General features: G+C 28.4%; 1 protein-coding gene across 1 annotated transcript in view; it reads right to left on the minus strand.

Annotated features, from left to right (window-relative positions):
- Positions 1-229: 229 nt before the first annotated feature.
- The window catches only part of NCAM2 (neural cell adhesion molecule 2), a 395,919-nt gene continuing 373,219 nt past the window's right edge, over positions 230-22,929 (minus strand). Inside the window, exons 16-18 of the mRNA XM_036218500.1 lie at positions 7,897-8,101; positions 3,851-3,970; positions 230-1,179 (exon numbers count right to left, since the gene is read on the minus strand). Of these exons, the coding sequence (XP_036074393.1) occupies positions 1,071-1,179; positions 3,851-3,970; positions 7,897-8,101 (434 nt within the window). The 3' untranslated portion in view covers positions 230-1,070. The remainder of the gene's footprint in view (positions 1,180-3,850; positions 3,971-7,896; positions 8,102-22,929) is intronic.

The following is a 22,929-nucleotide window of genomic DNA, read 5'->3' on the forward strand; positions in this document are numbered from 1 at the left end:
TCTTTAATTTAAACAAACTAAGGATTTTAATTTCTGTTAGCCAATAATATTTAATGATTGATCTATAACACTTGAAAAATGAATTTTTAAACATAGATTATCAAAAACAATGGCAAAAAATGTATCTGAAAATATGGTTTGAAGTATTTTTACACTAAAGACCTGATTTTTGATAAAACTAAAAGTAAAAGATAATCACATATTTATAAGTATATCAAGACAACATTAATATCGTTCCCATTTCAATTTACTTTATTTGAAGCTGAGGGCAGAAATCAATACTATTTTCACTTGCAATACATTTTTTTGTGTGTGTAATCCATTGTGAGTGAATATGGCATATATAAAGAGATTTACGGAATTGTTCTAATCTAATTTTACACACAGCTAATATTCATTCAGATGGGTAACAATTTTGATCTGGCACTTCAGTCTATTAAAAATCAACGTTCAAATAGACTGTAATTATTACTTAAAAAGAGTTTTCCAAAGTTTCTCTCTCAATTTTTAATATCTGATAAAGATAGCTGGCTCCATCAAGCCCGGATTCCCTGAAATTCTTCTGATAAAAAGTGTAACCTTTTATTAAGTATTTTTTATCTTAAACTGAAATCTACTTTAATAATCTATTTGCCAAGATAGAATTAAAAAAACATGCAGGGCTTTCTTATACATTAGGCTCACAAAGCTTTTGTTTTGTTTTGTTTTTTCTAAAACCCCTATTTGTTGGAGAGGTTGTGGTATGAAATATAGTTCTTAAGAAGTAGAGCACTTTAGCCATATAATAAATCACAGGACTTCAATCATGGAGTCAAATTGATACCCAAGCATTGGTGCCATTCAGGTCTCTATATTGAAATTCTTAACAAAATAAACAACAACAATAACAACAACAACGACGACAAAAGGAAACAGACCATGGGCAATATTTGATCATATGTATATGTGTACAAGCTATTCCAAGCTAGAAGTTTCCCAAGAAATTAAGGTCAATGGAATAGTTTTGGTCTTAGGGTCACCGAAATCCAAATGCTCTTCATAGCATTGTTCAAGCCTCTGTAATCTTCATGTTATGCTTTGCTGTCATCTTCTTTTGATTGGATGTCATTAGAAACCTTGATTTCTATAGTTTCTGGATTTAAGACTTCTTTCCCATTCTCTTCTTTTAAAGGTAATTTTCTGGAAGAAAATATAAAAATAATAAATTTAATTTGCTAAGGCACTTTGATATCCTTGAACATTTAAGTTACTGTTTTGTAGAAGGAAATATGTTACAATTATTAGAATAAAAAATCAGATTTATTAAAGTAATATCAAATTGACAGAAAAATAATGTAAATGTGAATAAAACTATTTTGTACTATAAAAATGTGATGTAATGCAGAATGATGAATGGAATAATATATTTGTATATTTAGATGCATCAAATCTTGTTCATTATAGGGTGGCTTAAATTTGATAACCAGTTGATGACGTTAAAAATATAATTGTTTTGGAATGTAAAATAGCCAAAACATTTTTATATGTCAACTAGATGATTAACTAGTACTTAAGTTTTTCAAGTAGAAACAATCAATACTTGTTATATATTCTTATAATCAATACTTGTTACATTAACTTCAGAAGCTAGGTGAATTATCAATATTCTTTGGAACTTAATGCAAATAAAAATAATTCTGGGCTTTCTTTTTTTATATTCAATTATATGGTTTCTTTAATTGTCTCTTTTCACTATTATTATTTTCTTGTTGCTTTTGTATCTTTTATGAGCACTTTTTTGGAGTTGTTTCCAATTGTAACCTATGAAGCAATAACCTTTATTCTTAATTTTAAGACTGCTTCACAAATCTTACTATGCTGATGATGAATCAAGATTTCTAGTTTTTTTTACTACTATTAAATTCAGTGGTTTACTATTATATCTTGTCATGTCTTTGGGGGTAATTTTTCTTCTCTTGACAAAATGTATTTTCCACATCAAAAAAAAAAAAATTAAGTTAAAACAGAATTCCCACACACCACTCTGACTTGAAGTTCACCATTTTATGAGGGAGTGAAAGCTATTGTGCTAGTTCTTCTGGGGTTTATTTGTAATTTGTTTTGTATTCTGATATGAGAGGGTAATTCATTTTATTCTGAAGATAGAAGCTATCATGTGACCCTAACCAATCAAAAGTAATTCATAGGCAAAAACTAGTAACATCAGTTTCTGGGACTGAATTAGCCCCCTCGGAGGGCAGGCTCTTTTATCAATAGTGCATTCACAGTTGGTTCTTTCTCCCATTCCCAACTGAAAACACTGACAATAAAAAATTCTAAAAACATTGGGTCACTTCTAGTGTCAAAATGTAGAGAAATTTAGAGCTTGGATGGAAGGTTAGCATATGCTTAATCTATCTCTAAGTCAAAGACTACATATTGGGTTTTTAATTAAGGAGTGTTTTCAACTAATTCTTGGATGGTGTATTTTGGCACATATAAATGTTTGCTCCTTATGTCCATGGTAATTTTTTAAAAGGTGACTCAATGCTATTATTTTTTGTTGAGTATTTTTTTCTATGGTTGAGTCCCCAAGTAATTCTTAAGTCATTTTTGGTTTTTATTTCTGCTTGCTCGTTATAAAATATAGCTCTGTCATATGCAAGGGCATTTTCTTAACTGGTTTTCCATACACATCGATATAGCATTGTAAATGTTCATTAATATACAGACATTTGATTTTGGGGGAATAGTATTTTGCTTCATTGAAAAGATTTTTAATTTCTGAAGGAGAGACTGGAGAACTCATTTTGTGCCAGCTGTTGTACAGGAGTTAACTTCAAATTAGAATGTAATAATCTGTAAACGCAATCACTAAAAACATCTTGAGTATTTATACTAAAATTTTAGCTATAGAGTAGTACATTAAATTTACCTAAATATGAATTGTTTCAAACTCTTGGGAGCAGATAGAGGGGATATTAGAAACTGTTTTCTTCAGCTATGACAACACTCAGTATTTGATTTAGGATGAGAAGCCTAAATCAAGTTTTTCTGCAAGGGAATGTTACCTGGCAAAGAAGAAAGACTCTTTGTTTTGAAAGCATAAAATTTCCAAGTCATTTTGGTGAGCAATATTTAAAGAAAATGTGAAAGTCACGGTTTTGTTAGTATTAAATATATGAAATAAAATACTACTATAACTACTTAATAATGCCTTTGGTTTGAATCATTTTAATTTTTATGTATATAAACTTAGGCATATGTTCATAATCTTTAACAGTATAGTTAAAATACCAAATATGCTTTTAATGGAGGTATAACGGATGCAGAAAGATGTAAATAACATAATCTTGCATGGCGACCAAGCACCATTTACTGTTAGACATTAAAGTGACAGTTTAACAATATTTCTTTCTGTTCTTAACACATATTATTTTTCAAAAAATGTCTTGTGTATATTTCACACTATTTATTTATATTTTAGACTGTCATATTTATGTTTAAAGTGATGACTAATTTCCTGACACATCTTTATTTCAGTAAAAATCAATTGCATTTTAAGGCATAACTTTCTTAAAGAGTAAGATTAATGTAGGGAAATCTGACTCTGTAACATACTTGCCTTTTTGACATTTTTGCATACAATTATTATAAATATATGTTTGAACAGTAGATTTTCTCCACCATTGATACAAAGTTTTTATGTAAAATGTCTAACTAGAAAATTGATTTTAGATAATCATGTGCACTTTCAATGAAAAGCAAACAATTTTTCACAGATTATTGTATTTGTAAATATTTTATGTAATAATAATCTGCTATCACTTTATACTAATTGAAAAAGAGTTAAGCATTTCAATCTACATACTCAGGTTCCGTTAATGGTGTGGTTTCATTGGGCTCATTTACTGGGCTTCCATCTTCGTGATTAGTAATTCTTTCATCTTCTGTTCTCATCTCCACTATTGGCTCTTTTGATCCGTCTTTCCTAAAAAAATAAGAAAAAAAATGATATTACCTCCATGTTGTAAAAATGGATACATTACGAGACATATTTTAAAATCCCACCTATTTTTACCTCCCCACAAATCGAACACAGATTAAAAAAATACCACTAAGAATTTTTTTCCATTTACATTTATCTCAATGTATTTTTCACTCATAGAAAGTAAAATTTGATATTCTATTTTGTACAATTTTTTCCCTCATCGAAGTTGTGTGTTTCAAACTTTAGAACATAAAATTTATATATAAAATATCTTCTATTTTTTTAAACGTCTCTATAAATTTATATGTGTGATTTTAACTATGATGTGACCATTGATGTTTAACATATTCATGTTTTCGAGAAAATAGTTTAAATAAAACAATAACATATATGCAAGATATTTTCATTTATACTTTCATATTCATGTTATCTTTATAGGTTTCTAAAATATGAGATTAAGTGTAATTTATCATAATTATGAAAAATAAAAAGTTTACTGCGAAGTTTCATACTTCAATAAATGAAGTAAAAGAAAAAAAAAGTCATTTGGTGATTATAAAGAGTAAATAAGATATAAGAATTGGGAATGATGCACTCATAATACAGATAACAAATATGCTACCCCCTCAAGAAAATAAGGAAGGAATGTGGAGTCTTCAATTAACCAGAGACATACTCTTATCAAGTGTGCTCTCTCATCTTATTTGTCATTGAGATTTTATACATAATCTTTTTTCAATTTGAACAATGAATTTTTGAAAAAGAGTTGAAAACTGTTTTCCTAAGGTAGGAGAAACTGAGGTATAAAAAGTTATAATGGATAAAAAGCATGGAATGAACCATTTGTGTTCATCTTCCCAAGTCTTTAGGCTAAATTCAGCAGGATTTACAAACAGATGTGTTAGTGGATAAGTAAAGGATAGTGTCAAATAAAAATAAACAGCAACACTTTGTCTTGCCCAAGGTAACCAATGTCTCTCCAGGTAGCTAACAAAAAACATGAAAGTCCTTTTTGATATCTCTCTTTCTTTCACCCCAAAGTCCAACCAATCAATAACAATTGACTCTATCTCATCTATATCCAGAATCTATACATTCTTACATGCCTACAGGAGTTCTGTGGGAACTACCTTGGTCTAAAAGGACATTATTTTTCACCTGGAGTGTTTCAAGATCCTCCTGCCTTATCTCTTTAATTCTAAATCTTTCCTCTACACTTAGCAATTCTCTAGTAATCCATTCTTCACATGTAGCTAAAGTAATTAATCTTCTTTAAGAACTTTTGGTAGCTTTCTATTAAAAAAAAAGTTTCTTACTTTGACAAAAGAAGACCTAATACTTTGGTCCCTAGATAATTCTCTGACCTGGTATTTGTACGTGTCTCTTTCTCTCTGGCTCATATCACTCATATTCATTTCTCCTTTAACATAAGAAGCTTATTCCTGCCTTAATGGCCTTTGTATTAATTATTACACCTGCATAGGCTGTTCTTTCCCAGATTGTTATAGTACTAGCTTCTTTTAACTCGAGTCTTCCACTTCAGTTTTACCTCTCCTGAGAGTTTTTCAATGTCTCAATCTCTAGCAACGATTTATTATTCTGTTTTTCATTTTTTATCACTGCTAGACATTTTCACTTTTAGTTAATGTTTATTTTCTGTCTTCCTGCATTAGAGAATGAGTTCCATGTGAACAAAGTCCTTTTCTGTTTGGTTCATCATTTTATTGCTAGATTGTATAGCAGTGCTTAGTATTTATTCCATAAATAATATTCGCTCAATGGTTGAGCAAGAATGAAAATGAATAATTGGGAATGATGCACTCATAATACAGTTAACAAATATGCTTTTTGAGTTATATATATATAATATATATAATATGTAAATATGTATAATTATGTAATAAAGTGCATTGTTTTCTCAATATGTGAGCAAGAAACTAAACTAAGTTTGATGTTTTGTTTATTAAGTTAATAAGACAATTTAAGAACACAGCATGTTCTTATGAAGAAAACAAAAGTTAGTAAATGGTGAATTGATCACACTGTATTTATTATGTTAGAGATTAATAACCCCATTCAAATGTGAATTAAAGCCTAATTTTTGTTTGTTCTTTGCTACATTCTGTGCCCAACAGTTAAGCAGGTGGTGTTTTGATTGCTTATTGAATTTAATTTTTTTAAATTAAAAATGTATGCTCTCTAATTTAGCATCACGTGAATATCCCTACAGTGTATCCATGGGAATGGTCATAGACACATTGCCTAGTAATATTGAAATAGGCTTAGAGATTAAAACCAAACAAAACCAAACAAAACCAATGCAGACATATAGAATGGATTCTTATCTATCCATAAGCCTAGAAAATAATGCATGAAATCATATATGTATATGCCTAAATGTATGCATAGAAAAACATTAAGAAGGGACTATAATATTTTTTTAAAGGAATTACCAATATCCAGAACACTATGAGTACTAAGAAATTATACTGAGTGAAAAAAAAAAAAAAACATGAAAGTACACACTGTAGAAATTTATATAAAGTTCTATAACAACTAAAAATTAGAACATTAGTGGTCTGGGGGTGGGGAGGTTAGTGTGGATTAACTAGGTAAGGGCATGAGAGAAATTTTAGGGTGATGCTAAATTAAGTTCAGAATTTTTATATGACTTGAGTTACACATATATAAATGTTTGTCAAAACGTCACATGTAACATTTTGTGCATTTTATTCTATGTGACTTTTACTTAAAGAAAACAAAACAAATTTTGAACACTGTAGTAATATGCAAGCTGAGTTGTGTATGGTTTGAGTGTACTGATTTTTTGAAAGGCAAACAAAAATGATTGAGCTATTGATAAATATGTGATTTTTGATGTTTGAAAGTTTTCATACTGAAATGTTAGAAAAACTATACTATACTGATAGACTAATAGAAAGACTGTAGGATAAAAAATAGGATATTTATTCTTTCTTGAAGGGTTTAATATACAGACACTTTTGCAAATATAAAAACACATATATACACAAACACGAACATTGTGTGTATGTGTGTGTACTTTTGTGCTTTTGTATTTTTGCCTATTGTAAGTTTGAGATTAGATACAAATTTATCTACAGACAATCAAAACAAAAAAAAAGTAGTATTAATACCTCTTAATTACTCTTTAACATGACAAGAACATTTCCTACAAATTTCAGCTCTGCATACTTTCTTAGATTCATATTTTGTCTAATTAAATGAGATGCTACAGAGAAATCCCCATTCTATTATATAGCCATAATCTAATCAATATTTGGAGGACTAAATTCAGAATCTGTAAATATGTTATTGTATAGTGCATACATTTTCTACATAGACTATCTTGAAACTTGTAAGTAGTCACTTATAATTGTAGGAATTGGCATAATTTATGTTTTAAACTCAGTTTAATTTAGTTTTTAACTCAGTACTATTGATGCCTTTCTTTTATTTATTATAAACAGAAATAGTGGGAGAAATTATAACCAAATATAATTATATGATTATCTATCTATTATTAATTTATCTATCATTTATCTATCATCTATCATCTCTATCATCTGTCCATCATCTCTTATCTATCTATCTGTCTATCTATCTATCTATCTCTCTATCATCTATCATCATAACCTATCTAATCTATCTACTTATCTACTTATCAATATTTAAATCATGGCAGTAGTATTTTTACTGTGGATCCCATCTTAAAGTTTATTTTTTAATACAGTAGTCTATTTCAGTCATTTGGCTCTATGTTATATTTAAGGTTATATAGATTTAGGATAAGAAAACAGACAGTACAGTGCCCAATAAAGTGCTTGGAAAACAAAGCCCTGAATAAAGCATGCAAACTGGATTGTGTCACTGTTCAGTATAACGTGATGTAGATGGCCAATACTCACAGGTATGCAGCTTTTCCTTCTTCAAGTTCTTTACTTTTGCCACTGGAGCCACTTTTCTTCCCGCACATTCTCCTGGTGATGCACATTAATAACCCACATTGTCGAATAAAGAAACAGCTGACATCTGTTACCACAAGGATTAGCAGGAGTGCGGCAACTCCCAGGCCAATGACCGCTCCAAGCCCAAGACCATTAAAGAGTGTGTCTTAAAAAATAAAAGAAAATAATTTTATTAAACTTCATGTTAGAAAAGATTGTACAGTTATTTTAAAAAATTAATCTTATCTAAGAGATATTCAACTAAAGAGTCAAAGAAAAAGATAGTCGCTGGCAGACTTCAATTTCATGATTGTTGAGAACTATTCTCTGGTTTTCAAACAGTATTTTAAGCAATTGACATGGTAATAATTTGAAATACTTTTTTTTAACAAAATTTGAAATACTTTTTTTTTAAACAAAATTTCTTTAGAAAAAAACCTCTTGAAGAACTCTTCTTTCCAATAAACTTCTTGATTCCCTGTGGGGAAGATAATGAATATTATATCTCTAGCTGTACTCTATAAAAAAGTCAGAGCCATTAATAGATCGTCACTTTGTTAAAAGGAAAATGTAGTCAAAACTCCTGTAAAAGATGTATTAAATAAGTGTTCTATATAGGATTATTTTAGTTTTAAGACTTAAACTTGCAAATGATGGCTCCAAGCACTTCACTTTGACAGAGAATATATTTTAAAATATCTACCTATGAATATTTGAAAAATTATCATTTTGGAATAAATATTGTACTTGTATGTTTCAGTTGATATGTTTAACAAATCACATTAGACCAGAGGAAAACTTTAACAGAATTATGGTACTTATGACCTTTCTGAAAGTAGAACCAGATGAGAGCCATCCTTCCCTAGCTTGTAGTTGCAGAAAATCCCAAGTCATACAGAGAATATTTAAGAGAAAGATGATTAAGACAATACGATGAATATGCTGACTGACAAAGTAGAAATGGCAAGAGCGGTTAGTATAATGGAAATGAATCAAGCGTTATATGCCTGTAGTTGAATATGAGGATATAATAGTATAGATAGGAAAATTAGCACAATAGAAAGAAACCAGTTTAAACTGGTGATATGTTATTTAAAGGGAGATCAGAGGATTATATAAGACAATTTTATAGAAATATTCAAAATGATTCTTAACACAATTATGTTAAAATTTTCTTACATAACAAAATTATAATTTCCTTTTTGATAATAAACATTTTATCATCATAGTGGCATTATGATTATGTAATTGATGTGGAAAAGAAGTGAAAGATACAGAAACATAAAACTTGGGTTTTGGGAAACTGCTCTGAAAAAGCATAGATAAAATGAGGTTTCTATGTCTTTTTTTAAAATTAGGTCAAATATTGTAACAATGACTTGAAGAAATTTTTATCCAAGGGAATCAATATAATTTTTCTTATTTTGAATCTATCACTAAGAGGCTGATCCTGAATATGTCACACTTACCTAAATCCTAGCTTATTTTTCTGCAGAATGACTGTTTCTTGTCTGCTATATCTATCATATTTTTTCCAAAAAATATGTTACTTATTTTTTTAATACTCCCAGAGTTTGCAGATAGGTTTATGACACAGTTGCTTGACACTTTCTTTACGCAGGTGATTCGTGTTTCTTCTGTGCTGGACATGGGTGCACTTCTACCATATCTCCATGATATTGTAATGAAAATTCCTTAGGCACTGAGTAACAAACTTGGAACACTCATGCCCAAGCAAAGTATACCTTAGGTTACAATCATTTTATTTTACATAAAGAGAACAGGTAATAGACACACAGTTGAAGGAAATATAATTTTTTTATGCCATTTTCAGAATCTCCTTCCTCTAACAAATTTTAACATATTACTAAGATGGTGATAATTTTGGATAATTGCCTAGCTAATAGCTGGAGAAATTATTAGTTTCCACATAGTTATGCTTTTATCATATGAATCTACTTTGGAGGATAACTGGATAAAAAAGCTTTTTCAGCCATGGAATTTGGTATATTTTTTTTCTTTTTGAAATTCTAAAATATAATTGGAGAATGAGATTCTAAATATTATGTATGAATTTTCAAATATGTATTTATATCAAGTTAAAAGAATTGTGCCCTGTGCTGTTAAAGCAATATATACCAAATCAATTAGGATTTCCTTTGGCAATTAAAAAAATAACTTTTGTTCAAATGTAAATGATTCTTATTGGAATCTACTATTACAATATTATGAGGACAATTCACTTATGAAGCATTTTTGATTATATAGAAAGTTATTTTTTTTTCAAATGCACAAGTAATTATTTTGGATGTACTACACATGATTCAACAACCAAAGCTCAAACAAACATAGTTTAAAAATACATGTCCTGTTAGACGTTAGCTCCTGTAGATATATTAACTCCATAACCTTTCTTTCCTATACTAGTCACTCTTCTCTTATATCATTTAGGTTCATCTCATGTGCAGACATAGCTGCAAAGCAATAAATGACACAGATAATGATGATATACCTGGTCCATTATAAAAATTCCCATTTACCTTTTTTTTAATTATGAAGTCTTGCTTTGTACTTAAATGCACTGGATCCAGTGTCAGGAAATTCTGGTTACATCACATATTGCTGTTATGTCCTTAGGCAAGTCAGCTAACTTCTCTAAGGCTGAGATTCCCCTTTATTAAAATAGGGACAGTTATGATAACAACCACCACAAACTAGGTCATGGTTGTTGGAAAGGTTGTCTGTCATGAATATAATAATGTATTTACTGCCTCTAGCACTTATTGCCCAGCACTGAGTAAAAATTTAACAAATATTGAAAATTAATACTATTATTATTATTTTGTTGTTACAAAATTCTAGGAAAATAAGTTTTCGATGACAAAATAGACCATTTAAAGTTTAATTAGTCTGTAAATATGTTTCTTTAATTGGAAAGCTAGAGTATCTCTTATTAAGCATTGATTATTCTCTTGAGGGTACAATCACATTTTTAATGACAGGTTATGCTAGTTGGCTTTTAAATTATAAATATTTTATATGTGACCTTTTTAGCATTAAACCGGAATATTGATCTGCTTCATTTCCATCTTTAGAAGCTCTTAGAAACATTATGTTTGTAAAGCACCCTATAGTAAAGAAATATTCATGGTAAAATAGCTATTACTTTTTTTCCAGAGAAACAAAATTATACACTTTTAATTTATAAGTACAATTTTTGAAGATTGCTTGTATTTATTTTTACGAAAAACTACATATATTTTTGTCATTGCAGAGGAAAGGATGGGCGAATAGATTTATTTTATAAATATTTAATTAAGTTTTCTTTTGAGAGTAGTTTTTTAAATCATCTTGAGAATATATTTAGTTATATATTCTCATATCCTATGAGGTTAGGTTTCAACAACTATAAAAGCTAAATTTTCTATTTTTTTTTCTGGTACCAATTTACTCTGGTGTAACAGGTTACGTGTTTTTCAATTGTTCACAAACAAAACCATACCCATATGTAAAATTATATTATTAGGATTTGGGGACTGGCCATGATTTATTTTCTCAATAAAGTATGGAAAATCCTTTCTTTATAAGTTAATTATGGTTTAATTATTAATAAATTAAAGTGCATCACTGCAAACATTTAAATGATTTTAAATTCATTTTTTCTTCTTTAGCTTTTTCAGCTTTCCAAAATTACACATTTTATAATTTTAATAACAAGTTTATTACAAAGGAAAACTATATTATCAGATTGACTTTACAGATTAGAAAACAGGCTCAGATAAGATAGTGATCTAAGGCATATGATAACTCTTAATATTAGATCTGTACAAATGAAGGCTGGCTACTTAGCTTCAGATTTTATATTTTTTATACTTGAGTTAGAGTCAACATTTTATATTGGATGTTCATCATCGAATAACAGAAGATGCGAGTAAAATATAGTGAATTCATTAAAATGTGTAGTTTTCTTACAGAGAAATGTCAATATCCATTTTCTATATTACTAGTAGAGGAACAACTATCATAATGAAGTACAAAAATGTAAATTATTTATTTATGTATTCTTGGTGTTAGCAATCTTTTTAAAGATCATCTTATATTGATCTTTTGTAAAAGGGGATTTTCTATCAAGGTTGAATAATAAGTAACACAGAAATCAAAAGTTAAAATGTCTATTTTTGCTATGTATTTTATTGAAAGCAAATATGAGAATCAGCCTGAATGAGTTTCTATAACCTCCTTCCTAGCTGTACCTCTCACCCTCTGAAATTTAGAAATTGGCTAAATAAATAAATATACTTCACCATACAATTATATAATTGCATTCTAATTGTCATCAAAACATAAAATCGAAGCATTAAAATAAGATAAAACAACTTCATTTCAAATTTATCATGTGCATGTCTTTTCATGTTTCTATTGTGAAAATTAACTCATTACTAAAACCTGAATAAATTTTCTGTAAAATTTATTATATTTGATAATACTAATTGTTCAAAAACCAGTGCACTATATTCATAAAACTAATCTTGCTTTTTTTTCCTATTTGTATTTTGATTCCTTAGATAAATTAGTATTTTATATATTTAACTCTTTTTCTGTAGGTATGCATAATCTTCCCCAAACAGATTAAGAATTACTTTCAACCTTGACAGGTGATCAAGATATGAAGAAAAGAAATATTTTTAATTTAAAGTTCCTGAAGTGGAAATTTGGTTGTTGCTCCCAGAATAATGGTAGCTGTTTTCATAAGGGATATTGCTAGAAACAGTAAGTAAGCCCTACAAAACTATAAAAGATAACAAGAAGATATCCAAAAACAATTTTCGGTATAAGTCATCACATTACTAGATATTATATTCTTCTACAATTGAGGTAAGTACACCCGTCTTCTGCTTAGATGTTTTTACTTCATCCTGACCAGAGTAACATACTTTTAAACATCAACCGATCTATGGAAAATCTAATAAATCTATACAGCATGTGCTTACATATATATGTCCTACATAAAAAGAGGTGGAAATGGGCAGCTCTTTGTAATTGGATTCTATCTAAACCACAATGGTCAGCTACTTAAAAATCAGACATCTGGATTATGTAAAGACTTTTGTAGCTACACAATTTTTTTTTAAAAAAAACCAAGACTCCTTTTATGCTTCACAAACCTTCGTTGAGTGCCTTACTAAGTTAGTCTAAAACCAGAGAGGTTTCCTGATACATACTAAAATAGTATCAGTAAAAATTAACATAAATATTTTGGCTTATTATACATCTCTTTAAGTTGATATTAACTTATGATGCATAAGTTCCCCAACTGTAATTTCATTCACTGAATTGCAGTAAATACAACAAAGGAACGAGAGGATACAATTTTTATATTAACAAGGGCATACAGTTAATAGTAAGAGCTTCACCAGGATTCCGGTAATCTCCTTCCATTATAGAAGGCATGCTCTAGGGTAATACACACTTTTAGAAGAAAATACATTGCACTAATTTAAAAACCAACTACCATTCCTAAAGATTTTGCATAGTTTCTTGTTGTGTTGTGTTATGTTAGACAAACCAGTTTCCAAAATCACCTGTCACTATAGACTTATAAATTAAATTGTTAAATGAAATTTATTTTCTGTGATATTTTTCCAGGAACCCCCAAATCAACAAATAATAGAAAAATGTTGTAGAAAGAGCTATGTATAGAGAAGTGAGACTAGGACTGCAACTGAGTCAACAAAATCTTTTTAAAAAGATTTAAAATTTGTAATAAGACTCAAAACTATAGTAACAGTGGGGATATTGAAAATAAAGTATAATCACAATATTCTCCCAGTATAGACAAAGCTGTGGATTTTACATTTTTTAATATAACCCACATGTCAAGAAAGAAAATATTTTCCAGTCTTGTGGATTTGTGTAGAAAAATGTCTCATTATGTATTTATAAAGTTTTCTATTTTGCATGGGGAATACTGAACCCGTTAAACAGAACCTAAGTTAGGATAAGATTTCTCTTTGGATTGATAGTCTTTTCTTAGTTAAACTAAATGGAGAAATCAGGCATTATGTATAAATGTCATATTTATATATTTTAAGTATTTAAAAATAATTTGAAATATCTATTTTTGTATATTTGAAACAACATGATTTTTTATATCACTTTTGCACGTGTAATCACAAGTAGAAAAAAGAAAAGGAAAACTTTGATTCAATAGTTATAAAATTTGCTGTTAAAGAGAAATGTTGAAACTACTGATATTAGCAATCTGAGTGCATGTCACGCTATTTCCATTTCTCTAAATGCCACACTTCTCTTCTATGTCATGTCCATGGGTCTCCAGTATTTATGGTGTCTGGTGTTCATTCCTGACTTGATAGATTCATTCAATTTTGATTCATATTGAATTTCCTTGTTTATAACACGTGTTTGAACATCTAAGATTTCCAATGTCTGGTCAATACAACTTTAACTGTATTCATTAGAAAAGAGGACAGCATCGAAATTGCATAAGCAAGGATAATGAAAAAATTTCTACTTTCCATTAAATCCAAAAAATTTTAAAAATCACACAGCAAACTCAAGAGCAATTATTATTGGACTTATATTCTTCCTCCCCTCTAAGTTACTTTTTTTTTTGCTTCCCCATTATACCCAGAGAAAAATTGAGTGTATAATCTTAAGATATATATTTTTCTTTCAAATTATAAACAAGTAATATTTACACTTTAAAAATGCACTGTACAATTATAAAAAATAAAAAAATTAGAAAATGATATACATATATGAATGGAAATGCTAATATTTGCCTTGTCCTATACTGTTATTTTTCACCTATTTTGTGGTCCACATACCAATTGGATTGTGGCCCACATACAAAATTGTAATTAAAATTGTATTCTGTTTCATTATTGGTAAAATCTAGATAATTATTCCCATGAATCTTGCTAAAATATTCTTCAAGAATCATACATGGAAGATCTTCGGAAATTCCAAAGCACTATACGAATATGTTATTTCAATAAAACAATATGTAAATATTATTATACCTATTATTCTAGTATCTTCTTGATACTCATTATTTATTTATAGCAACTTCTTTTAAAAGATTAGATCTCCACTTTTACCCCGAAACTTCCTAGATTTTAGCAGGTATGTTCACTTGCTGAGTCTTTAATATTGCTAACAATCATGAACTATGATGCAAAAAATAATTGTAAAGCATGTTTATATTTTAAAAGTGCTTTTAAATTGCCATTGTTTTTGATAAACTTTCTTCATTAAGGGCTAAGGTGAATATTACTTTCATTCTTTTAATTTTAAATGTGCCTTTCAGTGTGGCCAAAACTCAACAAGTTTTCATTTTAATTTCATTCCTTATTTATTATTCATACAGTAAATTATCTTTTTCATAATTCCTTTATTTCTGTAAGTCAAATTAAAATCTTTCTTGATGATGTTAAAATGAATAAAAGGAAGACAATTATTAACAATGCTTATTGTCTCTGATAGGTGACATTGACCTTTGCTCATTTTGGGGAAAAGAATATATTCTTTAGTTTTCTCTTTTTCTGTAATTCATTTTGTCCTCTTTAGTTCACTATTAGTTTTTCTCATTGTTGGTTATCATTATTGTTACTTTTATTGTTATGATTATTTTGCACAATATTTTAGACACTTTCATCTTCATTGAAATACAAAAGATTGAAACTCTAAAAAGATTGTTTCAGAATGAATCAAAGTCTCCTCCCTAAAATAAAGACTATAACTTTTATGTTCTAATCTTTTATGCTGCCACAGCTTTGTTTCCTTTAGGACAGCTCATAGAATTGATGAGATAAAGAAAGCATTTACAACATTCAGCTTCCTGACAAAACACATTTATTATTAACATTTTAAGTTTACTCAAGTTCATATGATTCAGATATTTGACTGCTTACTGAACTAGCTGAAAACTGTGTGGATATGACACGTAATCTCATGCATTTCTCAATGAGCAAGTTAAAGAAAAAAGTATATAATGCTCGTCTATAGCTGTGATGGCTGTGAAAGAGCATTGTTATCAATGAAGGAAAAACAGCAGAGTTTTTTATAAAGGACTGCATTTTGGGAAAGGAATCTTGGAATTTTAACATTAAAAATCTAAAAATATATTTAAAATCCAAATGGAGTTATAATGATGAGAAGAGTACATAATTATATAAAATTATACCAGTTTATAAGTGCTTTGTGAGTCTGAAGGATTTTTAGTTTTAAGATCACACAACGGTAATTGGCTGTGCTTTAAATGAACGTTTATTGAGTTCATTGGAGCTCTTTGTATATCTAGAAACAAATTATAAAAGGTCATGATAGAAATTAACACTTACGTGGAAGTTCATTATATATGATTTTCTAGCTTTCTTGTTCCTTGATAATACTATTTATAGTATTCATATATTAACTTAGGAGCTAGAAATTTTCTGATTTTAAAAATTATAAGCAAGATTTACCGATACTATTTTAACATTACTCAAATATAGTGTTGTTATTTATATATGTTTTAAATCTTCAGGTTGATTTTAGTCTATTTTAACAAGGTGGTCATATATTTCTATGTGTAGTCAAACAATATTAATATAAAGTTTATTTCTTATTATCAAATTCCTTTTCATACAATCTTCCTTTTGGGGGGAATAAAGATTTTATTTAAATCACCTATCCCTTTCTAATGTGTCTCCATTCTCTAGGTGTTCTGATTGTTTTGTCAAAATATTGTTACATATGTACGTATTTTTTTTAATATAAACTCAATGGCAATCCAAAATTTTCCTCTAAATCTCCTCTCCCTAATAAGACGTGTTATTTAGGAAAAGGAGAGGTAAGGAGGCAGCACTGATAAACCAGACTTCTTTCTCTAACATTATATGTGATTTGGGGCCAGAAAAAGTAGATAATTGAAGACATTTGGTTCAGTAATGAGAAAGGAATTAAAAACAAGTATATTATATAAATGACATTTATAATTGCAAAACTATAAACATTTTCTGAGTGTCTTTTCTTATAGATGTTTGTTATTGAAGGTAGAATTCTAGATTAAATCTTTAAAAAATATGTTCTGTTCTTTTGCTATTACAAAAATATTACAAAAAAACGATAAAATATATGTGATCATCCTTTAATTTGTAACGTTATTAAACAACTCTATCAAGTAGGATAAAACAAGAAAAAAGTAAAAATGTTTTCTTCTCTGGGGGCTTATAACATTTGGGGGGTGGTGAGTAAGACATATAATTTAGAAACTGAAATGTAGTGCAATTGATTGCTTTACTTGTGGTAAAAAAAAAAAAAAAATGGGACCTCAGCAGATAGATGGGAGAGGCATATAAGTTAGTAGTTTGTAGTCAAGGAAGGCATGATAGAGAAGATACCATTTGAGATAGAGTTGAAGAAGTTTTCCATTTGATAAGAGGGGTCCATTTCAATTAGAACGTGGTATGAGTGAAGATGGAGATCATGAAAATAGATGATATATTCTGAAAGTAGCAGATATATATGGATTTTAGAGAAAAGATATTGGATAATTGAGAGGATGAGCTTAATTAAGTGATAAATGATGTTAAAGAGGATAGATCTTGCAATTGAATAGAAAGACAAATATAAATCAACCGAAAATACATAGGCAAACACCACCACCCACAAAACCTAAGACTGATGTTTTCACAAAAAGATGATAGGGAGTTGTTAGAGACACACAGACAAGAAAAGGAGAGTCTATTGCAACAGTTAGTAGGAAGCTAATGGAGACCTGAGCTATGGCTGCGGAATGTCTGGCCAGTCTCTCCTCTCTCCTATTCCATGCTGATTTCCATCCACAGTGCATATGGGCATGATGCTTGGTGCTTGGACTGAAGAAGTGAGTCAATAGCCTACCTTTTATATGTGATTAGTGATTGGATTAATGTGAGATAATTAATGTCTATTATACATTTTAAAAACAGATACTGTATAAGAAAATGATACTATAAATTTATATAATCTATATTATTGTATATATTTTATATGCTTTTCAATGGAATGACATTTCAAATGATCCACCACTTTCACCCTGTTTTTAAAAATATCTACTCAATCCCCTTAAGATTTCAATATCTATCTTTTTAAAACAATTCCCTGTAAAAAAAATAAATCATCTAAAATATAGAGGTATTATTCTATTGAGAATGTTGATGGAAACATCAAATTCTGAATGATTTAAAGTAAGATATTTTAACATGAGAAAGGGAATTAAAGAAAATAAGCTGTGTTAGTTTTGAAAAGAATGTTAGCTAAACACAAGTAGTAGATAACAGCACTTTTTTAATAAATGTTTCAAATAACTAAAAACTTTAGAAATGAGTATTTTAAAATGTTATAAGTCTGGTACAACTATGAACAAAGAAAAATTGTGAAATATCTAAAATCTGCACAGTATATCTAAGCTCTTCTCTACAGTGACATTTCAAATTGTTAAGTATGTTAACATTGAGACCATTTGCCATAAAACCCTCTCAGAGAACTGGAATAAAGAGATATAAAATATTTTTATGTTCATAATTATCCATTCTAACTGTTACTTTTGAAGTTTATTCTTACCTTACTAACTATATGTTCTCCATGAGCAGTTTAATTTATGTATGTGCTCAGTTTGCTTTGATTTAATTATTTCCCAAAAGATAATGTAGGTTTTTATTGGCTATCAGGAAAAGAAATTTCTTAAAATGGAATGAATATGATCAAAACAGATATTGACTACTGTTAAAGAATCGAACATTATAAATTTCAGTTCTCTGGTTCAACCATTACCTGGCCAATTCCATTTTTCTGTTAATATTAAAAGGCTATCCCATACATATAAAATAGAAGTTTTCTTTGTGCAAGTGGAAAATACTATTTTTTAAACACTGTATTACAAAACTGAATCACACCCATATAAAATTAAACTACAGTTGATATTTATAGATTGCTTATAGAAATTCCAAACCAATTAATCTATTTATTATAAAATTCTTAAATATATCTACCTTTGAATTTTCTAATTGTATAAGATAATAAATAAAAAAGTGAACAAATATATGAATGTAATCATTATTTTTCAAGGAATTTATAACATAATAGGTTTTACAAAATTTCCAGTCAGTCACTGTATTGTGACTTAGAGACTTCAATTTTTTCATAAGATTTATATAAAAAATCAAGCTATATTATTAAAACTAAACATTCTAAATATATCAGGGCATTTAAAATTAATATTCTCTCATCACTTTTCAAGAGCATCAGAGTTTGTTTAACTTTCCGCATAACATACATACCCAGTTTAGCCTTCGTGAAATTATATAGAAACACTAGCAAATTAATAATAGCAAATTCAAGCTTATTGTTAATGGATCCTTCAAAACAGAAATTCTAGTTTGAAGAGACACATTTTACTTTAGTTTTAACTCTATTTAAACAGAAAAAAAAAGCCTGCATTTAAAGTTTTTTTCAATATTTAATATTTCTCTTTTTTAATAATAACTGAGAAATCAGTAGAAAACAAGCATATAGCCACCATTAAAATGTGCTGAAGCTATTTATTTAGACTTCTTAAAATTAGGATAGCTGTTGAGATGGAAATATTTATTTTAGTTTTTATTGGACAGTAAGCAAAAATAGTATTCTATATAATAGAAAAAAACTCTTCTACCAACTATGTAAATAAGTCATTTTTAAGGTGTTTTCAGAAATGTCTAGAGATCAGAAAATGATAAAATTTTATTTGCTATTCTTTTAAGACTATAAACTCAGTGTGAGTTTATTACATTAACCATGGAAAAGCAGTTACGTGTACAAGACTGAAGTGAGAAAGGTAACAGTTGACCAATAGATGTACCATGATTACTGGAAGGAACTCTGGTTGGTTAATGCATGACCTTTACTTTGCCACAGAGTTTTCTCTATTGGCTAATCAAGAAGAAATAAAAGGAACTAGGTCAAAGACCTAAGACCATATAGATATAGAGATTTAGTTGTGTCGTCTTTGTTTCAGTGTAATCTCGTAAAACAAGGATAAAAACAACCTAAGATTTCAAGTTGCTTGATTATGTCAATGAGTAGATACTTGGCTTCTCTGTTCCTCAGTTTCTTGATATAATAGTGGTGTTTGATTAGAATATTAGATTTCCTCAAATTTCTTTAGTTTCTTCACAGTGAATCAAAACAATAAATATAAAGTTATTGTGACAGTCATTATAAACATGTTAAACAATTCTAGACACTTCCCATTTGATATCATCTCATTGTTATGGGGCTTCGAGAAAAAATAAAAAAAAAATAACAACAAAGAAAAACAACTCTCTCCCCCAATGAACAAAACTTACTAAAACTATTGTATCAATTGAAAAAAATTTACATATTGTAATGAAATACATATTAAAATTTTCATTTTGAAATGTATACAGATATGTTTTAATAGATGGTATATATATATATATATATATATATATACCATCTAAATGTATAAGATAATAAATAAAAAAGTGAACAAATATATGAATGTAAGTGTGCCTTAAAATAATACAAATCTTAATAGTGAACATTTTCTCTTTTGTAATTTCTACACTATTTCATTTTTAATCGGCAGTGCAACACTTGACTGTGTTTGTATAAGAGATTCATATTCATGTGTAAGCTAGAAATTGTATTTTTATTTTAAAAAACTAATGAGCCATTTACATTTTAAAAATTATTATTTGAATCCAAGTCCAGTGCTAAAACAAAAAAAGTAATATAATGTTCTATTAAGAACACTGGACTGGGCTCCTAATTGTGACTCTTCACTATGCAAATTACACCACTTCTCTAGGTCTCACTATTCTCATCTAAATTTTGGAAAAAATGATACTTTAAAGGAATTTTATGAGTGAATAAACTATCGCAGTTAACGCATTCCACATAGTATGTGACACAGTATAGGTTAAAAAACAAAAGGTGCTTTGTATTGTATTTTTGTTATTATTATTTGCACACTTCCAAAGTAATTTTTGCTTCAGACTCTGGCTTGGCCTGTAACTTTGTTCTCATGGTGCTCAAACTGAATTACATCATTATTGTTTTGACTTAGTAATATATTAACCAAAGTAATTAGAGAAAAATCACTCTAAGTATTTATGTCTGTTTTTATAAATGTTAGCAATAGAGACTACTCAACAATTCTTACATTATTAAAACTATTAGCTATATACAAGTGTTTTAATTTTCCATAATTATTTTGGCTCCAAGAAGATCCTAGATCTAGTTTACTATGAAAGTAATAGTATTTGATATTGTTTCTAAATTACATTTAAATATGAGTGCTAGTGATGTATTATTTCTTCCAAAAGAGAAATCACTCAATGATTATGTGTTTATTACATTGGAAATATTGGATTTGACCACGTTAGAAATGAAACACACAACAAGGACAGAAAAGGTTTGTACCAGTAATAAAGAAAACACATATAACAAAGCTTTTCCTCAGTTTTCTTTATTACAACAATGGAGACACATAAATACAGAAAATAAAATGACATTTAATATACTATGAAACACATGCATAGGATTACAAATAGTGCTGAATATTATGTTGGGGGTTTTAAATAAGAGATGATATTGAAGACAATACATTGATAACATACATTTTATTTTCAAGAAATAAGCTATGATGAAAACAAATGTGATTAAAATAATTAAATATTCACTTATAACAGAAAAGTTATATATAAAATCAACGTAAGATGTGAGATAAAAATATTCTTGAAAGAAGTTCATGAATTGTGGATGTTATTTAAAACAGTAATTTTATTTGCTTGCTTTTTAGAAAAAAAGATTAGCTAGATTTATTTCATAGTGACCATTTAGTAATCACATAGAACTTTTTAAAATATGGTATACCTTTTAAAAATGATGCTACCTCTTAGTACTATGCAATATTTGCAATGAGTAACTTTATATTTTTATTACTTAAAATGGAATGATAAAGAATTACTGAACGTAACTTGAACATATACAAATTAAGAAATTTAGCAATACACCGAGGCTTAATATAGCCAACATTAGATTAGATCACATTTAATATAAAATTTATTTCCACTTGAACAAACAAGCCTTTGAAAAGTAGGTAAAATAACAGTCTCCCAATGAAGATACGAGGACACCAATCACGGTTCAGATCATCTCAAATTTACTAATAGAACACTTGAATATGTGTTAAGTGTTTTTCTTGGCTACTTTTTTTTTATCTTGATTTTGTTAAATAATAGCTAAAACTGATGTAATAGAACACTCTACTCTTTCAAAACATTCAGGAACAACTATTTTAAGCTTTGAAAATAGTTAATAGACCCTTAGAAGTCAGGATACTGCCAGAGCTCTTTATCGAGTGCATAATCTTAGATAACAAAATCAAAGGTATTTGGAAAATGAAACATTGATATTAAACTGCCATCTCTGTTTTATTTCAGAGGAATTCAATTATATTTAAACTTACCAAATCCTTTGCCTTACATAAAAGTTGAGATGCTCCTTCTATACTTTTATAATTTTTATGTGTTTTATGAAGTTCTTAAGTATAATAAAAAGAGATAATACTACAATTTTACATTTAAAAGTTAAAAATGTTAACTCTAGAATAATAGTCCAATTTAGATGGTAATTTGAAAGAGAACATGTTAATGAGATGTTAAGAGATTTTTTCTTTAGTTAAGACCTAAAATTTATTCTAATATCTTCTGAATTCTAAGGTTAACTATCATGTATAAATAGTGATTAAATAATACTTTTTGTTTTTTAATTACATAGCTGATTCGGAAATTGACTTTTTACCCATTTCAATTTATTTTAAAATCATTTCAAGAGCTATTTGCAGAATATTTGTATTTCTATTCATTTTAAATATATAAATTTGTGCTACTCATTCAATGCATTAGCTTTGGTAAAGATTTTATAACATATATACATGTGTAT

Source organism: Rousettus aegyptiacus, unplaced genomic scaffold, assembly GCF_014176215.1.
Source record: "Rousettus aegyptiacus isolate mRouAeg1 unplaced genomic scaffold, mRouAeg1.p scaffold_m13_p_4, whole genome shotgun sequence".
NCBI lineage: Eukaryota > Metazoa > Chordata > Mammalia > Chiroptera > Pteropodidae > Rousettus > Rousettus aegyptiacus.